This window comes from Dromiciops gliroides, chromosome 4 (assembly GCF_019393635.1).
Source record: "Dromiciops gliroides isolate mDroGli1 chromosome 4, mDroGli1.pri, whole genome shotgun sequence".
In the NCBI taxonomy this organism is placed as follows: domain Eukaryota; kingdom Metazoa; phylum Chordata; class Mammalia; order Microbiotheria; family Microbiotheriidae; genus Dromiciops; species Dromiciops gliroides.
In genome coordinates, this window is record NC_057864.1 from 196,992,232 (window position 1) to 197,013,913 (window position 21,682).

The 21,682-nt window shown below is 49.7% G+C and overlaps 2 protein-coding genes across 3 annotated transcripts in view; one reads left to right on the top strand and one right to left on the bottom strand.

Moving 5' to 3' along the window:
* UBE2O (ubiquitin conjugating enzyme E2 O) overlaps positions 1–13,047 on the top strand; it is an 87,324-nt gene extending 74,277 nt beyond the window's left edge. Inside the window, exons 5-18 of the mRNA XM_044001306.1 lie at positions 712–775; positions 1,150–1,293; positions 2,164–2,273; positions 2,432–2,582; positions 2,846–3,324; positions 3,761–3,915; positions 4,226–4,338; positions 4,465–4,596; positions 6,590–6,679; positions 7,935–8,637; positions 9,036–9,172; positions 9,972–10,175; positions 10,269–10,326; positions 10,736–13,047. Coding sequence (XP_043857241.1) covers positions 712–775; positions 1,150–1,293; positions 2,164–2,273; positions 2,432–2,582; positions 2,846–3,324; positions 3,761–3,915; positions 4,226–4,338; positions 4,465–4,596; positions 6,590–6,679; positions 7,935–8,637; positions 9,036–9,172; positions 9,972–10,175; positions 10,269–10,326; positions 10,736–11,409 — 3,214 coding nt within the window. The 3' untranslated portion in view covers positions 11,410–13,047. The remainder of the gene's footprint in view (positions 1–711; positions 776–1,149; positions 1,294–2,163; positions 2,274–2,431; positions 2,583–2,845; positions 3,325–3,760; positions 3,916–4,225; positions 4,339–4,464; positions 4,597–6,589; positions 6,680–7,934; positions 8,638–9,035; positions 9,173–9,971; positions 10,176–10,268; positions 10,327–10,735) is intronic.
* A 1,598-nt stretch (positions 13,048–14,645) lies between these two features.
* On the bottom strand, positions 14,646–19,882 carry SPHK1 (sphingosine kinase 1). 2 transcript variants are annotated; one of them, XM_044000099.1, is made up of 5 exons: positions 18,914–19,882; positions 16,733–16,882; positions 16,493–16,587; positions 16,282–16,397; positions 14,646–15,983 (listed from the first exon to the last, which is right to left on the bottom strand). In XM_044000099.1, exons 1-5 carry the CDS (start codon positions 18,930–18,932, stop codon positions 15,179–15,181), a joined length of 1,185 nt encoding a protein of 394 aa, XP_043856034.1. In that variant the 5' UTR covers positions 18,933–19,882; the 3' UTR covers positions 14,646–15,178. The 2 variants fall into 2 exon arrangements, with proteins under 2 accessions (XP_043856034.1, XP_043856035.1); XM_044000100.1 differs by lacking the exon at positions 18,914–19,882 and adding an exon at positions 17,663–17,882.
* Between the last annotated feature and the right edge of the window lie 1,800 nt (positions 19,883–21,682).

Consider the following 21,682-nt stretch of genomic DNA (forward strand, 5'->3'; position numbering starts at 1 on the left):
AAGACAGGAACACCTGGGCCAAATTCAGGCCTCTGGCCCATCCTGGCTGTGTAATGCCGGACAGTTCACTTCACCTCTGCCTGCTTTAGCCAACTCTAAGTCCGTAAGTGGCAGAGAAGGTGCTAGCCTGCACTGGTAGAAGGATTTTCCTCTTCCAGGAGTTCCCTATTGCAACAAAATCGTATGTCCAGTTCCTATCCCTATGCCATTGGATCCTTGAACCCAACCCAGTGCTAGTCTCTTCTGCCATGTTCCTATTTTGCTGTTTAATTTTTATCCTTTGTTTCTTCTTCCTCCTTTGGAAGAGTGGGCAGCCTGGTTTCAGGGTCATGTTTAGGAGAAGAGTACTTTCAAAAGTTTTTTAATCTGAGAGTTAATTAGTTAACTCTCAGATTTAGGGTTAGCTTTCTGACTTTTTTTTCCTTTTTTTTTTGCTTTCTGCTTAATCTAACAAAGGTTCTTTCCCTACTGAGAAAGCTGGGTGGTTAGGAAAAGAAATGCTTTGGTATGTTGAAAGCATTGATAATAACTCTCTTTACCAGTATCTGTTTTGCTTATTAACCTAAATTAGCCCTGATAAGCAAAGTAGCTGTTTTCCTGGGTCCTGCTCCACCTCAGAGACTCCAGTCAGTGTGTCACCTAGCAAAGAACACTTCTCTGATCTCTTTCCTCAAGACTTGTGTTCAGACTTTGAATCTGTTTTCTTCCCAGATGTTCCATGAGCACAGAAGATGGCGCTAAACTCTATGATGTTTGCCCCCACGTCAGTGACTCGGTAACTTTCCCTTCCCAGAAGAAGCTTCTTAGGGTTCACTAACTCTTCCTTCTGTCCTCAGAGTTTGGGGGCTACAGAGGAAAGGGTACTGCTAAGCAGATAGCTCACCAGTTTCCCCTTCCAATTGCTCATTCCAAGGGAATGGCTTCTTAATGCATGAGGACTTGTCTTGGAGAATAGTGAGGTGAACATGTGAGATGGCACCTGTGTGAATGTGTGTATGTGAGTGTGAATATGTGTTTGGGTGTGTGTGTGTGTGTGTGAGAGACAGAGAGACAGAGAGGAATGGGGGTAAGGGTAGGGGTGGGGGGCATCAAAGGCTGTCAGGAATACCCCTTGCTGAAAATCCATTTGTTCTTTCCTTACTTCTGCAGGGCCTCTTCTTTGATGATTCTTATGGCTTCTACCCAGGCCAGGTGCTCATTGGCCCCTCCAAGGTCTTCTCCAGCGTACAGTGGCTGTCAGGTGTCAAGCCTGTGCTTAGCACCAAGAGCAAGTTCCGAGTGGTAGTAGAGGAGGTAGGGCCAATCAGGGATCACTTTGGTGTCTCTCTCTGGAGAAATAATGTTATGACTTAATTTATCCCAGGGCTACCAAGCCCCAGAATTGTTTTGATTTTTATAAAAGTCTTATGGCAGAGGGGTTCACTATAGGAAGCTAGGTTTCTAATGACAGAATGTCATTTGGGGAATCCTCCTACAGTGTGACTTGTGTATAGTCTTGAGTAAGACCAGAGTGAACAATATGTAATTTGTAAGGTAGAGTAATATATGATATAATGTCTTTTCTATGCATTAGGATGCAAAGTGATGTAGTAGAGACAATTCTCTAATATTGGACTGGGAGTTAGGCAACTGAAGTTCTAATCTAGTGAAAAAATTGCTGAATTTGGAGTCAGAAGATCTGGGAGTTCAAAACTTAAATCTGTCACTTATTTACAGTATGACCTTTAACAAATTACTCAACTTCTCTGGGCATCAATTTCCTTTTCTATAGAAAGAGTGGATTGGACTAGGTGATCTGTAAGGTTCCATCCATCCCTAAATAGTCTTAATTTTGCCTCTAGCAATGCAACTTTAGACAAATCTCATCATCTCTGGAGGGCCTCAGTTTCTCCAGTTGTAAAATAATGGAGCTGGACTAGACCCCTTACTGGTCCCTCCTGCCCTTAACATTAAGTGACTGATTCTTTTTTGGAGAAGGGGTATTACTTCAGGGTGGGAACTGGTCCATGGCCTCTTAGTATTAGGTTCCTCATTCCAAGTTTATATGCCAGCTCCTGAGTCCCAGCTAAGTTTTAGGGAGCAAAGCTTTCCACAAAGCTCTTTTTAATTGAAGCCACTAAGTATCCATTCTAATATTGGCCCTTTCCACCCCACTCTCCACAGGTACAGGTTGTGGAGTTGAAAGTTACATGGATTACCAAAAGTTTCTGTCCGGGAGGCACAGACAGTGTCAGCCCCCCACCTTCAGTCATCACACAGGAGAATCTGGCTAGGTAAGTCTCTAGTTCCCTTTTTTCTCCAGGCCCTAAAGTGTTGAGCCCAGCAAATCTCCTCAGGACTTTAAGTTCAGTCACAGGAGGAGGACCATAGAACAATGCCTTCCCCTCAGAATCTCTTCTCTCTTACCACATTTCCTAATTCCCTCTCACAGAGTGAAACGCCTTGGGTGTTTTGACCATGCACAGCGGCAACTTGGGGAGCGTTGTCTTTACGTCTTCCCAGCTAAGGTGGAGCCAGCTAAGATCACCTGTGAATGCCCTGAAAGAAACTGTGTCCTGGGCGAGGGCTTTGTGGCCAAAAAGGTACATCCAGTGAGTTGGGAATGGTTAGGCATGTGCTCGTCCATTTTCAGCAGCAGTTGGGAGGTACAGAGCAAGTTTGGGTCTTAGCACTTGGTGAGCAGCTGCCTTACTCCTTTCGTATTCATTTATTCTTTTGCAAATCTACATACTACTTGGGCTGGTCGTTTTTGGCCAAGCAGCTCTAGCTCCACTGGGTTATTCTGAACTGACTTTTCTGCCTTTGTGATCTTAGTAATTCTTCCTCTATGCCTCAACCTCTCCAGGTAAAGAGATTGCTGAAAAAGCAAATTGTGAAGATCATGTCCTGCTCCCCTGATTCCCCTGGCCCTGGGGATCATCCTGAGGGGGATCCCGATAAAGGGGAAGCCAGAGCCAATAGTGAGACAAGAGATCCATCTAATCCTGATGAGTCTCCCAATGGTTCTATCAACCCAGCTGAAATTCAGGATGAGGGTCTAGAGGGGTCCGATGACACTATGGAGCGACAGCCCCCATTCTTGCTCAAGGAAGAGGGAGCCACAGACTACAGGCTGCAGTCAGTGGAACAGGATGCAGATGATGAGGCAGCTGATGATACAGACGACACAAGTTCAGTGACTTCTTCAGCTAGCTCCACTGCCTCCTCCCAGAGTGGCAGTGGCCCTGGTCGGAAGAAGAGTATCCCCTTATCTATCAAAAACTTGAAGCGAAAGCACAAGAAAAAGAAGACTAAGGTATCTCGAGAATTCAAGCCAGGAGACAGGTGAGAGAAGAGGTTGAGACTGGGGACTGGTTTAATTAACCCGATTCAGTCGGCACCTCATTTCCTGCTTACACACTCACTTTGGGGTTGGGGGACCCTCAGCCACTCACCTCCGAAAGAGCTCACCCACGGTACCTTGTAGGCAGTTGGTAGGTGAAGTACTGCACATGCTGGCCTTAGAGGGGGAGAAGGATCAGTGCCAAGGTTGGCCTGTAGGGCCAGATGGTTTCTCTATGCCCACATTGTGTCCACAGTCTCCTCAGAGAATAGAAGGGACTAAGATAATACAGGCAGGGTCTCTGATGTCAAGGTATTAATCCTCGGGTCCTTCTAAGAGAGCCTGAAATTGGAACATTCCACATATTCTGGTCTACAGGAAACTTGGGGGGGAAATGAATCTCCACATCCTAACTCACTGATGCCCCCATCCTGGTAGGGTGGCAGTGGAGGTGGTGACCACAATGACCTCAGCAGATGTGATGTGGCAGGATGGCACAGTGGAAACCAACATCCGTTCCAATGAGCTCTTCCCTGTGCACCACTTGGACAACAATGAATTCTGCCCAGGGGACTTCGTCGTAGATAAGAGAGGTAGGGGGCAACCTTGTAGGGCACTTCTCAGTTGGGAGGGGCTAGGGATCTTAGAAGAGAAAGGGAGGTCATTTTGGAGAATTGTGGACCAAAAGTTAAAAAAGAACTGGGGTGATGACTGAAGGAATTATGAGTACTCTTTGAAGTAGATAGTCACATGGTGTGGGGTTTGGGGTAGGGAGAAGAAAAGGTCTGGATCAGGCAGGAGGTAGACATTGGGTCTCATGCCAGAATTCAGGATGAGAGTTGGGGTAAACATTTATGGCCCAGAATTTCTTAGCACATCACATTTTTTCTTATGAATTCATAGCCCAGAGTTGTCCAGATCCAGCTGTTTATGGGGTAGTACAGTCCGGGGACCACATTGGCCGAACTTGCATGGTGAAGTGGTTCAAGCTTCGGCCAAGCGGGGATGACGTGGAGGTGAGCAGATAACTGTTTCTTTCTCTTGTAGAATGAAGGCTTCTTAGAGGGAATAGTATAGGAAAGAGTGAGGGTTCCTTGGTGTGGAAGATAGCCTGGCTGTAACAGTCTGTTCTGTGACTGCAGCTAATTGGAGAAGAGGAGGATGTGAGCGTTTATGATATTGCTGACCACCCAGATTTCCGTTTCCGGACTACAGACATAGTCATCCGAATAGGCAATGCTGAGGAAGGTGCTGCCGGCCCCAAGGAAGATGAGGTATGATTGACCAGCTGCCACTTCTTCACTCGGTTCATCCCCATTCTAGTGTTGCAGCTAAGGCAGCTGCCTCTGTTTGTCATACACAACAAACTGAAGCTCCCTCCTGACTGTCCTCCAGTCTGGCGACAGAAATCAAACAACTGCAGACTCTGTTTTTGCCACCAGATGGCCTCAGCACATGGGTGCTCGATCACTTTATTAACTAAAGGATCAGCTAAAATTCCCTATCTCAAGGGAATATCTGAGACTTTAAGGAACCACTCACCTCTCACCTCTGGTAGTTCCTCTTAAGGTGAACTTCAGTAAATATCCGAGTACCCCTGTGTACAAAATGGTGTGGGGATAGAGAGCTCATGTGGTCTGCCAGGTGAAGAGCTGGTTTCAGGGTCACATCTGTGGCCCTCCCCAGCTTACTTATTGCTCTAGGGCACTAAGCCTCTAAGTTGAAGAGAGATGGTGCTCTGCTGCCTTGATAGAGTTTCCACAAGAGAGTCCATTCTCCATCCTGATGTACAAAGCATTCTGCCTAGGCAATGTGAGAATACAAAGTTGTACAAGATTTAATCCTTACCTTTGAACTTGCAGTCAGTCTAGTAGAGGAAGTAACCCACAAATACTGACAACCTCAAGCAGGATACAGTGAACCCTGTGTCATCTGTCATGAATACTTACTAAATGCTGTAGGAGTTGAGAGAGAATGAGAGCTTTGGTCTGAGCTGATTGGTGCTCACAGGGTGAGCCGTCAGTCCAGTGCAGTAAGTCTGAGAAACAGCAGGTCATCCACATTGGCAGGTGCATGAGGCTAGGCAGAGCCAAAGAGAAGGGCCAGGATCGTGGCTGCCTCTTGTTCATGGAGCATGCTGTACTGTTTGTGAAGCCCAGTTCATTCCCCAGCAGCCAAAAGAGCACTATGGGTACAATTCAGCTCATCCTTGGTCTGTGACTAATGAGCTCCAGGGACAGGATTCCCACTGCTCTTTCCATTGCACTGAACTGCCATTCGGTTCCATGTTTAGGAGCCTGTGTTTATTTAGTGGGTAATAGGACTCCATTGTAGACCTTTGAACAAGCAAATCTTAGGAGTTTAGTGCTGATTTAAGATTTCTATAGGGGCAGGTAGGTGGCGCAGTAGATAGAGCACTGACTCTGAAGTTAGGAGGACTTGAGTTCAAATTTCACCCTCAGACACTTACTAGCTGTGTAACCCTGGGCAAGTCACTTAACCCCAGTTGCCTTAAACATCCAGGGACATGTCCAGTTGCCACTGGACCCAGATGGCTCTGGAGGAGGTTGGTGACCTTGAGCAGCCCTCCCTAACTTAAATCCAGTTCAGTGAAAGTCCAGTTCCAAACCAAACCGAAGAAGCTGGGCTGAGACTCCTGACATCACCCAGTGTCATGGTCCTCTTTGGGAACAAAGGACCAACAAGATTTCTACTCCCATTTGTGAGCTGTTTACTTCCTATGTTCCCAAACTTCTGGCCTATATCCCCATCTTAGTCAGTAATCATTTATTAATCATCTACTGTATGCCTGGCACTGTGCCAAGCACTGGGAATATAAATATGAAAAAGAAAGATGACAGTCCCTGCCCTCAAGATACAATCACCTGGGGCAGCTAGATGGCGCAGTGGATAGAGCACCGGCCCTGGAGTCAGGAGTACCTGAGTTCAAATCCGGCCTCAGACACTTAACACTTACTAGCTGTGTGACCCTGGGCAAGTCACTTAACCCCAACAGCCTCACTTAAAAAAAAAAAGATACAATCACCCTCCTTTAGTGAAGGTTCTAGGAGGAGCTCTTCTCTCTCCCCTCCAATGAGGGTCCCAGAGCAGAGGATATATTGATCTGGTGTGAGTTCCAGAGCTGATGCCCCTTAAAGTACTCAAGAAACCTGGATGCTAAGTCCCTCAACAAGATAGCTCATCCAACGTCCCTGTTGTGTTCTAAGAAGGTTATTCGTGACCCAGGCTATTTCTTTTTGCTCGCAGCCATCAGTAGGCCAGGTGGCCCGTGTGGATGTCAGCAGTAAGGTGGAGGTGGTATGGGCCGACAATTCAAAAACGATCATCTTACCCCAGGTGAGAGACTGAATAGGCCTGAATTTATTAGGTGCCTGTAGTCTGATGAGAGGGGTTTGCACTCCACTTTCCACTTCCCTATTCTAGAAAACAAGAAAGAACAACTCTTAGCCTTCTCTTTCCCCTTCTACCCCAGAAAGAAATTTAATAGGATAGGTTTTTCTTTTCGGTTTCTTGAGGAGTCTTGGATAGGTAATGAAGGGAGAAGGCCTGATGGGGAAGAGAAAAAAGGAGAGAAGGAAAAAAAAGAAGTGTGACAAACCTTTGGCTTTGCCCCAAGTTACTCCATATCCCAGCCTTATCTAATTTAGTCTTGTCACACTTGATAGGTTCCCTAAGTCTTTAGACTCACAAAAGTTTTCATAAACTTTCCAAGTTTGCTTGGCTCCTTTTTGCATTTACCCATTGTTTCCCTTTTACTAGTCTAAGAAAATGTGAGCCTTTATATTGCAGATAAACTGATACTCTCTGACAAACACAGGCTCCTGTGAAAACTGAACAGAATAGGAATAGCAAGGAAAGGTAGTTTGGGTATTAAATAGCAAGTTCAAGGCACATGTACTTTCCACATCCCCAGTCCTTGTGAGCCTAAGTAAAAGTGACTACTTGACTACCATTCTCTTGCTTTCATGCCAGAGTTTTAATGGACCAACTCTCCTAGCCTAGAGTACGTTTTGGATCTTAACCATCCTATCTGAGGCTATCTGGGGAGAGAGAACAGTATGTGACACAGGCCTCTATGTTCCTCACCTCCCCCTCCTGTCACTTATTCCAGGCTCCCTGGTGTTTCCCCACAAAGGGATACTGCTGCATTGTCAGCTGATCCAAGCTTCATTTGCCTTGGTTTTCCCCTTGGGCCCCTTAACCCAGTTGGGCAGCTGCTTAGCAAGGAAGAGAGGGAAAGCATGGCCCAGGGTGAAGCTGGAGCACTGGTTAGGTGTCCAGGCAGTACTCTCTGCCCAAGTTGTGTAGGGAAAAATGAAAAGAATGAGGGGAATGGTTTAGAGAAGACCAACTTGTTCCAAACCAAACCGAAGAAGCTGGGCTGAGACTCCTGAGTTTAGCACAGTCAAGAAAGGAGGGAACAGGTATGTGTCATGTAACAAAGTACAGTGTGAGCACAAGTTGTTGTAGCCCCTACAGTAAATAGTCGCCTTGAGTCCCTTCAGAGCGCTTTTCCATTGGTGGGGATGTGCCTTCCACAGCCAGACCCTGAAAATCTGAGCTGCCATTGTATTTCCCCATCTCTGCCCAGCACTTGTATAACATCGAGTCAGAGATCGAGGAGTCAGACTACGATTCTGTAGATGGTAGCACCAGTGGGGCCTCCTCGGATGAGTGGGAGGATGAAAGTGACAGCTGGGAAACAGACAATGGGCTGATGGAAGATGAGCACCCCAAGGGAGATGAGCCCATCGCGCCTCCTACCGAGCTTCCAATCACCACCGAAGAGGACAAGGGAGTGGTGATCAGTGAAGAGGCCGTGGCCGCTGCGGCTGCCATTCAGGGAGCTGTCGCCATGGCTGCACCTGTAGCTGGGCTGATGGAGAAAGCGAGCAAGGAAGGGCCCCCAAAGAGTTTCCGGGAACTGAAGGAGGCCATCAAGATCCTGGAAAGCCTCAAGAACATGACGGTCGAACAGCTCTTGACTGGTTCTCCCACCTCACCCACTGTGGAGCCTGAGAAGCCCACTCGGGAGAAGAAATTCCTAGATGACATCAAGAAGTTGCAGGAAAACTTGAAAAAGACACTAGATAATGTGGCCATTGCTGAGGAGGAAAAAATGGAGGCTATGCCGGAGGCAGAGCGCAAGGAGGAAAAGGCTGAGGCTCAGTCTCCTGTTCGGTCAGAGTGGCCCAGTGAGACCCCAGTGCTCTGTCAGCAGTGTGGTGGCAAACCAGGGGTCACTTTCACTAGCGCCAAGGGCGAGGTCTTCTCTGTACTGGAATTCGCACCCTGTAAGTTGGCCCCTCACCCTGGTCTTGCTTGTTTGTTTCCCTTGTTCATTCCCACCGGGTTCCTTCTGAGCTGACATATTCCCTGTTGGAATGGGGGCACTCCAATCCATTTCCATCCCCTGTGCCATGCTTTTGACTTGCTGTTTCTCCAAAGCCCTGTTCCAGGTGAAGACACTTTAAACATAGTCAGATAATCCTGATTGGAGAGGAAAAGGATGAGTCAGATAAAGGGTATATTGTTCATCTGAGAAAAATACCAAGCCATGAAGTATGGGGCACTACTTCCCAGTGACCCGGGCTTCCCTTGACTGTCAGTCTTCCCCCTCCCCATTGTGTTCTAGACACATCTCCCCACAGTTTTCTGTATTGCTGAAATAACCGGTCTTTCCCACCTCTAGTTAATCATTCATTTAAGAAGATTGAGTTCCAGCCACCAGAAGCCAAAAAGTTCTTCAGCACAGTGAGGAAAGAGATGGCACTGCTCGCTACCTCGCTTCCAGATGGCATCATGGTCAAAACCTTTGAGGACCGAATGGCAAGTAGAGGGAGCTTATTTCCCACCAAAGTACATGAATGGCTGTTGCTTGCTAGCTCCTGATCCTCTCAGCCTCCCGTGGGGACAACATATTCTGTCTCAGCAGCAGGAAGTTTGAGATCAAGGGCTAGTCTTACTCAGTACCGGTATCTCCACAGAGAGGGCCAGAAAAATTCCCATGATTCTAATCAGCTCTTGTGTAAGGCATCAGTGTCCCTTCTCCTAGTCACAAAAATGGCTGTGGTAATCGATGATTCCAGAATGTCCTTTTCAGAATGTTTCCTAAGAGGCGTTCCTCACTGCAGAAGCCAACTTTGTGTGTTTCTTTAAGGACTCAATTAGGTCCTTCCTATGGAAGAGCCTTCAGTAGAGGGCAACATGGGAAACTTCCCTTTGAACATTTTCAAATCTTGAAACTTGAAACTTCTTCCTTTGACCTTCCTGTGAGACCAAAGGCTTGTGTTTTATTTTTCTGGATCTGTGAAAAAGGGGGCAGCTCAGTGGTGCAGTGGACAAAGTTTAAATCTAGCCTCAGACACCTGACACTCACTAGCTGTGTGATCCTGGGCAAGTCACTTAACTCTCATTGCCCTGTGGGGGTGGGGGGTGGGGAATTTTAAATCCATGAAAAAGATTAGGATAGTGAAGTAAGAAGGTGCTAAATAACTATATGCATCAGTCTTTTAAGGTCAGAATTATGGTGGCCCAGACTACTACAGATCCATTATCTCAGTGTGGAAAAGTGCAGTGTGTCTTGGCTGATTGTAGTAACCATCAACCTTATCCCCTCTTCTTCCAGGACCTCTTCTCAGCCCTGATTAAGGGCCCTACTCGAACCCCATATGAAGATGGCCTCTTCTTGTTTGACATCCAGCTCCCCAACATTTACCCTGCTGTGCCACCCCACTTTTGCTACCTCTCCCAGTGTAGTGGGCGGCTGAACCCCAACCTGTATGACAATGGGAAGGTGTGTGTCAGTCTACTGGGCACATGGATCGGGAAGGTGAGTGAGTTGCTGGGATAAAAAATGGGGATGGGAGAGCACACCAAGAATATCTCTGGGCTGTTATTCACTAGTGTTTCATATGTACTTCAGGGAACAGAAAGGTGGACCAGCAAATCCAGCCTTCTACAGGTGCTCATCTCCATCCAAGGTAAGTCATTGACATATGTGGAATAAAGGAGAGGGATTGGGACACTGGGCCCCTTCGGGTCAATTATAACACTGCCTTTCTTGATTCCTTAATTGAGCAAGGTTAAAAATACATTTGGAGGACTTTCATTCCTAATTTCAGACTTTTCTAAATTGAGCTTCCAGGGGCCAAACTGCTCAAGGTGGAGAAGAACTGACCTGGCAGGGCATGGAGAAGGGCAGTGTAGTGGACAAAAAGATTGGTCAGCAGTGAGCTAGAAATGTTCTTTCTCCCGCTCCTTGAAAAAAAGGCTGATCTATATGGCAATGGGTAGATAATTCACTGTCCTTTAAAGTAGCCCAGCCCTGGCTTTTCCTTTGAATACATGGCCTGTTCCTTAAACCTTCCCCTTTCTTAATTAACCCTAAAGGTTTGATCCTGGTGAATGAACCTTACTACAATGAAGCAGGGTTTGATAGTGACCGGGGCTTGCAGGAGGGTTATGAGAACAGCCGCTGCTACAACGAGATGGCGCTGATCCGGGTTGTGCAGTCTATGACACAGCTGCTGCGACGCCCACCTGAGGTCTTTGAGCAAGAGATACGGCAACATTTCAGCACAGGAGGCTGGCGGTTGGTGAACCGAATTGAATCCTGGCTAGAGACCCATGCCCTCCTTGAGCGGGCCCAGGAGCTGCCCAATGGGGCCCCAGGGGACGGCAGCTCACCTGAGCCACCCACAACCACTGAGTTATCTGACTCCGGCCGAGAAGAGCCAGAGGAAGCAGGAGTGGCTCCTGGTGATGCCTCCCAGGGTTCAGACTCTGAGGGTGGTGCCCAGGGACCAGCCCCCTCAGTTAGCAAGGACTTTACAGAACAGACCCCGGAGGCCACCCCAGACTCATCTGTGCCACCCAGTGTCAAACCAAAGAAGCGGAGGAAGAGCTACCGAAGCTTTCTGCCTGAGAAGAGTGGCTACCCAGACATCGGCTTCCCCTTATTTCCACTCTCGAAGGGTTTTATCAAGAGCATCAGAGGGGTCCTGGCACAGTTCCGGGCAGCCCTGGTGGAGGCAGGCATCCCTGAGGGCACAGAGGACAAGTAGCAACCCCCAGACTGAAAAGACAATGGACACAGTGGGGAGAGGTTGGCCTACTGCCTACTCACTCCCTCTCCTGGAGTCTCCCTTCTCTTCCTTATTTTCCATCCCCAAAGAGAGGGCCCCCCAGTGCCCTCATCCCCCCCAAGGTGAGTGATGCTGAAGTGAAAGGAGTTTCTAGATGCACTCCCATTCCTGGTCTGAAGCAGTCTTAGAGCAAGAGGTTCTCCTGCAACAGAGAATCTGAACTTCCTAGGTATTTTTAGTTTTTCTCCTCTTTCCCTTGTTACCTCCTAACAAAACAGAAAAGCCCAGTTCTTCCTTCCCCTTCCTTTGCCACCAAAAGTTTCCAGAGAATAACACTGGGGCTATCCTTAGGCCTGCACATTCTGTTCATCAGTGGCAAGACATGATATCTGGAGCAATGGCTGTGCCTTGCATTCATTGTAGTGGGGAAAGCCATGCTCCAGTGGCCCTTTGCCCTCTAGATTGGCTCCCCTGCTGCCCAATCCTGCCCTTTCTGCCCTCTCCAGAATCTGCTGTCTCCTGTCTATGCCCCAAGCAGAGTAGTTGTTCCTTAGGGACTTCCTGGGGACTGTCCCATCAGTCATACCACCCTCTCACAGCCTTGCTTGTGTTAGCTCATTACCTATGAGGTGGCAGTGGTACATAAAGGGGGTGGGTTAGCACTCTGGAATGAGGGTGAGCATAATGGATTTGATGGAGAGGTAAAAGCTAGAGGTGCCTTGCTGATCCCCAACCCAGGCAGATGGGAAAATAACAGCTTTGGTTTCCTTAAGCTCAAAAACTTTTTGAACTGAGAATACAAGTGCTCCCTCCTCTCAGCACCACCCAGGAGTGAAAGGACAGCAGGGAGGAGGGAGTACAGTGCTAGGGACTCTGCCCTTGTCATCACAGTAGCCACTTGACAACATGGAGAAGTGACATGAAGCTCATACCAGAGAAAGGCTCCCTTTCTCAGCAGCCAGACCGTTCTGGTGTGAGAGTGAGGCACCCAGCTGGCTCTGCTGCAGACTCTGCAGGTGAAGTGAGCTGTGGCCACCTGGGGACTCACACTTCTCCCAAGACACGCACAGAGGTTTACACATTTTCTAAGCTTTTGATAATGTGAAGCTCCAGGTTATGAGGTTGCTATTGAGCACATTGCAGCTATGTAATTTTTGGTGTATGTATTGTAATATTTAAGGTTTAAAAAAAAACCAAACTAAAATCTCATAAAGGCAAAAACCTTAAACTTAAGAAAAAGACAAAAAAAAAAGCCAAAGCATGATGCATCTTGTTAGCCTTAAGCTGACTCCACAACTGTGCTTCACCATAACCAGCTAGCAGCAGCAGCTGTGGAGAGAGTGGGCAGAGGCAGGACTGGGGGTGGCGTTTGAAGACTTGATTCTATTCTGTACAGTATTTAAGAACAAAACAGGATTGACTGGTGGGGCCATGCTTCAAAGTGCGTTCCTTGTTCATGTGGAGATGTGAATGCTCTATTGCTTATAATATCTGTATAAAGTGCTGTGTGATTAAACTTTTTTTTACCTGCATTTTTTTCTTTTTGGTTTGGCTCATTAGAATGTAAGAATAAACAAGAAAAAAGGTAACGCCATTAAAACCTGCCTCTGCCACTCATCTGGACTTTGCTGCCTTTTTCTTCCTCTAAGACAATTTTTGAAACCCATACACACACACACACACACTACACAAAACCATACTCTCATTCCTTCAGCCATTGAGAACCAAACAGTTATGAAGTATATGCTCTTTTGTCCTAGCCAAGGGTCTACCAGGCAGCATCCTTTGAGGTCAGTTGAATCACTTTTCAAATATATTGGATGTTCCTGTCACAGATTTCTAGCTTGTCTGGCCTTTCTCAGAAATAATGGCTCAGGGGGGCAGCTAAGTGGTGTAGTGGATAGAGCACTGGCCCTGGATTCAGAAAGACCTGAGTTTAAATATAGCCTCAGACACTTGACACTAGCGGTGTGACCCAAGGCAAGTCACTTAACCCTCATTGCCCTGCAAAAAAAAAAGAAAGAAAGAAAGAATGGCTCCTTTTTAGCATTTGGTAAAGAACTTCCTAATGTTTGACTTCAGTACTTTGGATTGCAATAATCAAAGGCCTCTCTGTTCATTGGTCATTTCAGCCAGTTTTCTTTCTTTCTTTCTTTTTTTTGTTTTGCAGGGCAATGAGGGTTAAGTGACTTGCCCAGGATCACACAGCTAATAAGTGTCAAGTGTCTGAGGCTGGATTTGAACTCAGGTCCTTCTGAATCTGGGGCTAGTGCTTCTTCCATAATTTTTAACTTTAGTAAGAAGAGTAGTACTTCTTTATGAGACTGAAGTTGCTGGCCTAACACAATAGGGCTCTAGGTAGGTATTCCCAAACAGGAAAAAGTGGGGGGTGGTTGGGGGTCTTGACACTGCTTCTACAGTTCCTGCAGCCTATACTTCCTTAAAAGGGTTCTGTCTAGTTCTAGTAGGAAAGATGGGTGAGAGCAGGATAGGATGATCTCCCTCAAAAGGGCAAGTCACTTTGGGGCAGCTAGGTGGCACAGTGGATAGAGCACCGGCCCTGGAGTCAGGAGGACCTGAGTTCAAATGTGCCCTCAGACACTTAGCACTTACTAGCTATGTGGCCCTAGGCAAGTCACTTAACCCCAGTTGCCTCACTAAAAACAAAAACAAAACCCCCCCAAAAACAAAAGGGTAAGTCACAGGCTGGAGAGAGGTGGGTTTTGTTTGCAAGGATGGAAACAACTCCCTGACTTGGGGGAAAGGGGTGTGCTATTGATCAAGTTTGCCCTTTTGTCTCCTTTGCCCTAATTTCCCCAATAACTGTAGCTAAGAAAGCTACAATTCCTACCTTTTCACCCAAGCTTTTGGCCCAAATAGAATGTAAACACTTTAAGGTCAGAGACTCTTCTATTTATATCTCCACTGTCTGGCACATAGGAGGGACTTTTAAAAATGCTCATTGATAAGGCTTCAACCAAATTCTTTTGAGGGTGGCCTGACTGGTAGAGCTAGAACCCCAAACAAACTTGCACCTTCTCTTGTTATCAATAAAATTGCTGTTACCTCTACCTAACATCTTCTAGAGCAATGGTGTCGAGCTCATAGGGACACAGGGGCCCATAAACTTGTACATCAGGATCCCTTTGGGTGACAATTGACTTTGAAAACCACCTATTAATATATATATTTTTTTATTTTGCTAAATAGTTCCCAATTACATTTTGTGGTTTAGGCTGGGCTCGAGTTTTGCGGGTCAAAGTTTGACACCTGTGTTCTAGAGCGCTGAACTTAAAGTTCACATTTCAAGTTTTATCATTGACCTTGGGCAAATAGCAAACTCAAGGGTTTTTTTTTTCCTCATCTGCAAACAGAATAGCTCAAATGAGCTTGGATTTTAAGCACTTTGATATTGTAAAGCACCATTTGTGATCATTTCTCCTAGGGGCAAGGTCCCACTTTTTCCTTATCCCCCAGAGATGGGACTAGGTAACCTGGAAAAGTCACTTTATTTAGAGTGTTCATTTGGTATACTACCCCTGGCCAACAGAGTTCAACTGACTCTGGTCCTGAAGTGGGGAAATGTTGGACGTCTAACAGAGCTGATTTGCCTAATTTTGGGGTCCTGGAACTACCTAACCTGTGGAGGAATTCCCTTTTTGCTTAGGGGTAAGGCACTCCCCCTTAGCAAACTAAGACCCAGCATTGCAAATCCAGTGGAGTCCACAGGCCCTATTCAGGGCACTATTTAAGAAGTGAACTCTGATGAAACAGAGTCTTCTGAACACGGTAAAGGATTTGGCTCAGGACCAGTCTTTGGTTCTGGACAGCCACTAACCAACTGAAAGCCTCCAGGGTGCACCTGGCCTTGGATAGCCTCACTGGCCAGCTGCTCCCCATCCACCGTAAGCATGCCCCTGGCATCATGAGGTTCTAGGCGGAAGGCTACCACAGGTGCATACACCAGGTTAGGGCAGTCCAGCTCCATATGTGTCCCCTTTTCCATGGCCATGAAAAGGCGGAGCAGTGTAGACCGGGGCACTCCAGCCCGCAGGTAGAAAAGATGTATAACCCCTCCAGTTCCCTGAGCCATTGGTGCAGCATACATCTCACTCCCCAAGTGGGAATGCAAGAGAGCCAGGACCAACACAAATTCGTGGTCAGGCACCACCGTCCAGTTTTCTGGCACCGGCTGTTCCAGAGGTACTAAGAGTGAATCCACAGGGCCTGGTTGGTCATGTCCCAGGGGAGATCCAGCTGAGCTCTTGGAAGAAGGTGCTCCAACTGGGAGATAGGATAATGTTCCCTGATAGGTGCGCAGGGCAACCAGGCGGAGGAACGTGCCCAGGGTAAAGCGAATTTTCCCTAGGAATCTGTACTTTTCACTCTCCACATCCACGTCGGCAACAAAGCCCCAGCCAAGGCTGAGCACAGAGAAGAGGCGGCTGCCTGAGGCGGTGTGTAGGGAAAGCAGGTTCATGGGAGAAAGCCTCCGCCGGCACAGTAGCAGAGTACAGTTGGTCAATAGGTCCTCGTTGGTCACCTGTTCGTTGCTGAGAGGTGAAGGAAGAGCATGAGGCAAGGCTGGAACCCCGATTCCTTGACCCCACTGCTCCCTTCCCTGGGCTTTCCCCTTCTGCAGCCAGCTTCCTGGGGGAGAAAGGAAGCCTTTGACTCTGCCCCTGGAGAAGAACTGGAACAGCAGATGGGAGAGGTGCGTCTGAGCCCCTCAAGACTTGAATGCTCTCCTTGGGAGAAGGGAAAGGTTGAGGGTGCTTAATGGTCAGCAAACCAACGACTGAGGGGGGCAGTGTAGGAGGGGGAAATGGAGGTAGAATCCGGGCCCCTTACCCTGCATAATGGTTTACGGATGCAGCCAAAGCATTGCCAGAGCCTGCTGGAAGGCTGCAGAGAGGCTTCTGAATCGCTGTTTCCCAATCAGGTCGTTCCATCAAGCCATTTACCACCTGAAAGTGCAAAGTGGGCACCTGCTGTAGCCTTCCCCCACTGCAGCCTCCCCCTTAACACTAACTGCCCCCCAGCCACTCTATCCATCACTCACCTCATGCATCAGCCCATCTCCAGACATCACCACCAGGGCGTCCCATGAGGAAAGGTCCTCTTCCCGCACCAGCTCCCTCGCATGGTTCCTCCGCTCTGCAGGGAGGAGAGAAGCAAGTAGTTCAGGTTCTCCTGCATTCCGATTTGGGACCCTGCAGTCTTCGTCACTCTCGGCCCAGGTTGCTGACCCATAGTGGAAGGGGCTGCCAGAGCAGCTGCGCCTGGGGCACTTAGGGCTTACCAGTCAGCCGCAACGTGAAGAAAACACCTGCTTCCTGAAGCATGGGCTGCACTCTGTTCCGGAAGAGGTGCAGGGCCTTGCCAGTTCCTCCCCGGGGGTTCAGCAGCACCAGCACCTTGCAAGGCCTCGGCAGAAGTCGGCTCGGGTGCCCTGGAGAGAAGAGAGAAAGATGGAGGCAAGAACTGCTTACCAAGGCCTCCATTAGCTGGCAATTTCAGAGTGAAACACAGCTTGAATTACCCGGATTTCGTTGCAGTTTAGGGAGCCCTTTTGGAGATAGGGCTATTCCATCCAACTTTCTGACTAAAGGAGGACCACTTCTGACCAAGAGGGAATGAAGTGGGGGATGAACCAGAGAGGGAAAGCCCTCCTGCTCCACCACCCCTTTTGGTTTCCTGTCAGTCTCGAGTTTGTTGGGAAAGTAACCCAAGGAAGGGAAGTTCGCCCTGGGTTCCTCAATCTGACTTTTCCAGGCTTTGGTATTCTGGGTTCCTACCACTATCACGACCCCTACCACCACCACCACCACCCCTACTACTATCACCATCATATTCCTTCTTTGGCCCTCACGCACTTGCATCCGTGGCCTCTGCCCGAAATTCCCTCAAGCTCCAGGGGGCCGGTGACCGAGGCGCTATAGAGACGCAGGCCTCTCCGGCTGCCTCCGCCCCGGGCTCCTTATCAGCCTCTCCCAGGCACGGGTCTCGAGCCTGGCATGGGGACTCTCCTTCCCCGCCCCAAGTCAAGGGGTGAGGGGAAGCATGTTCCATCCCCAGAGGCTAGGAGCTGCGTGGGGAGCAAAGGAACAGGAGCTTTTACAATGCTCCCTTCTCAGCCGTGGAAGGACCTGCGGTCGGCTGACTACTGTTTATCGCGAACGATGGAGGCAGACTAGGAGGGTCAGCAGAGCCTCTGGTAAGCCGGGCTCACCAGGATGGGGTGGGGGCTCGCATCGCCCCCTCTCTTCCCCTTGTCGCCCGCTGTTGTATGGCACAAATGCTCTCAGGAAGTTCTCGGGGAGAAAGGGCTTGAGGTGGGCAGATTCTGCGATCCCAAGTGCGGGGCACTCTGCCAGTGATGCCACGTCCAGCTCCCCAGCACCTCCTTCCCGGCTTCTCTGGACCTCCAGAGAAGTATCTGGGTCTCCGGCCAGGGGTCAGAGAATCAGGAATTCCTTCCTATGGTCCGTGTCTCCAGACCAACCAATGTCAGGGCCAGCCCTATCTGACCCGCTTCTTCTCACATCGGGCCTGGGGGCGGAGAGAAGGGGGTCCTTGGCACCGGGTGGTCTATCAGTCGCGCAAAAGTCCCGGAACCCCGGCGGACATTGCGCAGTCACAAGATCCAGGATAGGGGATTCCCACACCGGCCAAGTTGCCCGCTGCTTCCCACCTCCTCCCACCTCGGGAAAGGTCTCCAGAAATGAGCTTGACTTAAGACTTAGTTCCCCCGACCCCGGGCCTCCGGAGCTTGGCGGTGGGGGCTGGGCCAACAGATGGCTTCGCGTGTTGGCCAGAGGGGTCAGTGTGGAAGCAGACCCGCCCGTTCAACCCCCTTCCCTCTCCTTCCGCCTACCACCCTGCCTCCAGCTCCAACTCCAACTCTGCTAGGAGGGAGACCAACGAAGTCCGTGCCCCAGTTCCCCCGGAGGCTGGAGAAAGGCGGATCCGAGAGGGAGGAAAGGTGGGGCCGCTCTGACGGCCCTCCCCGGTCAGGCCGGTTTGCCGCAGGAGGGGCCAAGGCTGTTTGCTTTGATGGCCTGAGCCTCACTCCCTCGGATCCAACCTCACGTCTGAATAAACAGGAGCTCTGTAGAGCAGTCCGATTTCACCAGCGCTCCTCCCTCCGGCCCCAACTTTTCCCCGCAAGTTCTGCCACTCGACAAGGCTTGGTTAGCCGGGAGGAGGGCGTTCCAAGTATTCTCCCCCTCCCCCTGGTGGCTGGCCACACCTCCGCACCCCAGCGCTCCCGGCTCACCCCCGGAGGGCGAAAGTTCGGAATAGACTCTACCAAAAGGAGAGCATCTGCCCTGGGGCCATCAGACCCAGCATTTCGTGAGCCCCCGTCCCCAGGAAGCAACCCAAGTGACCTTCCCCCTAGAGTCGCAGCGCAAAGCTTCCAGGCCGGCCCCGCAGCCCCGTTTAACCAGTCCTGCCTCTGGGCTCCGGGCCCTCATCTCACCATCCTGACTCGAGGGCATCCTCCAAGTCGGAGAGCTCCCGAATCTTCCCGGCAAACAGCTGAGTCCTCCTCAGGTTCTCTCCCGAAGCTCAGGGCACCCCCACGCCGTTCTCGTCCGAGGTTCGGTACACCCCCCACACGGCAGAGCCAGGGACGCCCTCCCCGTGTCCGCACCGATCGCGTGCTCCCTCCGAGCTGCCGCTTGGGGTAGCCAAACCCAGAGAAGTCACCGGCGGGGCGGGCAATGTTCCAGCAGCGGGAGGAGTGACAGCTAATGCGGCCGGAGACGCGGCGCGGCGGGCGAGCTGCCCAGCCTGGGGGCAGCAGCAGAGGCAAGAGAAGCCCGAGCCCGAGGCATGCATGTGCCGCTCGCCGGGCCAGCTGCGTCAGCCTGGACCCAGGGCCCGAGGCGGAGAGGTTGGAAAAGCGTAAACTGCTCCCGCGGCACAACTTCAGGCTGGCGCTCCGAAGTCTGGCTTCAACCTCCTAACCTGACTTCTGGGGTAGGGAAGCGGGAAGCCGGAGCGGGACACTGTACTGGGCGGGGAGGAGGGAGGAGGGCCGGGGGTGGAGTCCGGGATGCGTCGGCTTGGAGCTGGAGGCTCGCGGAGCGCGGGGAGTGAGAAGCCGCTCGGCTCAGGGATCCGTACTCTCCGCTCCAGAGGAGGCTACATCACAAAGACTGCCTACTTCAGAAAAATAACCCCCCCCCCCGGTGGCTTTGGCGGATGCCCACCTCTGGCCGACCACGGCTCGCAATTTTCTCCACTCCGCTGCTCGCCCCGCCCCCTCTGGGCCCCGCCCCCGACGGCTTCCGCGTAGAACTATTTTTAACCTCCCAGGCTGCTACCCATCAAGTCCCGGAGGCGAAACCGGGCTGTCCGGGAGGCAGGGTGGAGCCGTGCACCTGTAAGGAACCTGATAGGGAGCCCCAAGCAGCCAGGAGAGCTGGACCCCACAGGAAGCCACCTGGGCTGTGGAGTGGTAAGAATTAGTTTGGATCTAAGGAAGTAATTGCAACCCAGTTCCGAGGAATTTACCTACCCTGTATCCTGAGGCCCTCTGAATGAATGTGGAGGACTGAGTGATAGTAGAGAGAAGGGAGCCCAGGGCTGGGGAAATGGCAGAAGTGAGAAGGAAGGAGGTGGGGCGGGGGGGGGGGGGGGGAGGCTACTGGAGGTGATTGATAGATAAGGCCTGGTCCCATAAAGAAAAATTTCCGTTTCCAATTGCTATTAGACATAATCTCTGTAAAGGCAAGAGCTGGGTGGTATCCAAACATACTCCCTAGGGCCTCCCTAGTACAGTGCTCTGCTGGAGAGTCTGATAATACGTAGTGAAGTGAATTGAGATTTGCTTGTTTGTCACCCACATTTACTGAGAACCTCGGTTTAGAGAGCAAACAAAACAAAACAAAAACAGTCCCTGCCCTCAAGTAGTTTGCATGCCAAAATCAAGATACAACATAGGGGGGCGCAATGGATAAAGCACTGGGCCTGGATTCAGGAGGACCTGAGTTCAAATCCAGCCTCAGACATTTGACATTTACTAGCTGTGTGACCCTGGGCAAGTCACTTAACTCTCACTGCCCCACAAAAAAAAAAGGCAACAAAGATACAACATAGACCAAATTAGAAAGCTATATGCACGAAAAAAGTTATATAGACTCAACTCGTTTCAGCCTTAGGCGCTGTGTATAATTTATTTGGGCAAAATGTTAAAGGGATAGATTGGAACTTGTTACCAAGTCAGTCTTTAGTGAATGGATCTCAAGCAAAAGTTAGCCAAAGGCCAAGGTCTATGAGACTGGTACTAGTCAAAGAAAAGATGGAGAAAAGAGGGGAAAGGACCCATATGTTAGTCAACTAACATTTATGAAGTGCCTGTTATATGCCAGGCACTATGCTAAGAAAGGCCCCCCCAAAAAGTCACTGCTCCTGGGGACAGGCTTCTAGCAGAAGATAGGACTTTAGTTCAGCCATCTCGTTTCCCCAAAAGCTGCACTCATTTTAGACTCTTTTGACTTCACCACCATGACTCCAGTAAACTAATCATTGGGAAACCTCTCCTCTTAGAAGATCAAACAGCCTTGATACTGTTATGGGGGGAAATGGGGTATGGGTTTGGCATAGGGATAGGGGTTGGGGTTCTTAGGAATTCCTCTTTAAAGAATTACACCCTCTTGGGCAGCTAGGTGGTGCAGTGGATAACACTGACCCTGGATTCAGGAGGACCTGAGTTCAAATCCAGCCTCAGACAATTAACACTTACTAGCTGTGTGACCCTGGGCAAGTCACTTAACCCCAATTGCCTCACCAAAAAAAAAGAATTACACCCTCTTGCTCACAAAAGTAGTTAGAATAAGGTGGTAGTTTATTTAGGGGCAAGGGAAGGGAAGGGAGAGGAAAGGAAACCATGAAAGAAATCCTTGGACTTCTCATGGGGAGATAGGCACAAAGCACGTGGCTCAGAGGTACCAATCTCCTCGAGCAGGAGATTGGCAGGTACTTTTATAGAGGACTGATGGGGGGAGGGGTGACCATTTGACTGTGGAAAGTTCCTTTAGTGAGGGTGGATCATCCCCCACTGGTGGTAGCTGGGGGAATTGGGTAAGGAGTAGAGGACCATCCCCCACTGGTAGTGACTAGAAGAATTGGGTGAGGGGTGGCTATGGATCTCTCTTCAGGACACAAAGGCCGAAGCCACACCCAAATTTATCTCCCCAGGGGTAAGGGTGACCAGAATGAGGGGTGGAGATCCCAAAACCAG

What these genes read in the sequence shown, in the direction of transcription:
- SPHK1 (XM_044000099.1), bottom strand. An exon ending in CTTCACGTTGCGGCTGACTG is followed by an intron (nt 16,588 to 16,732) that starts GTAAGCCCTAAG and finishes TCCTCCCTGCAG; the next exon opens with AGCGGAGGAACCATGCGAGG. An exon ending in TCCGTAAACCATTATGCAGG is followed by an intron (nt 15,984 to 16,281) that starts GTAAGGGGCCCG and finishes TTCACCTCTCAG; the next exon opens with CAACGAACAGGTGACCAACG.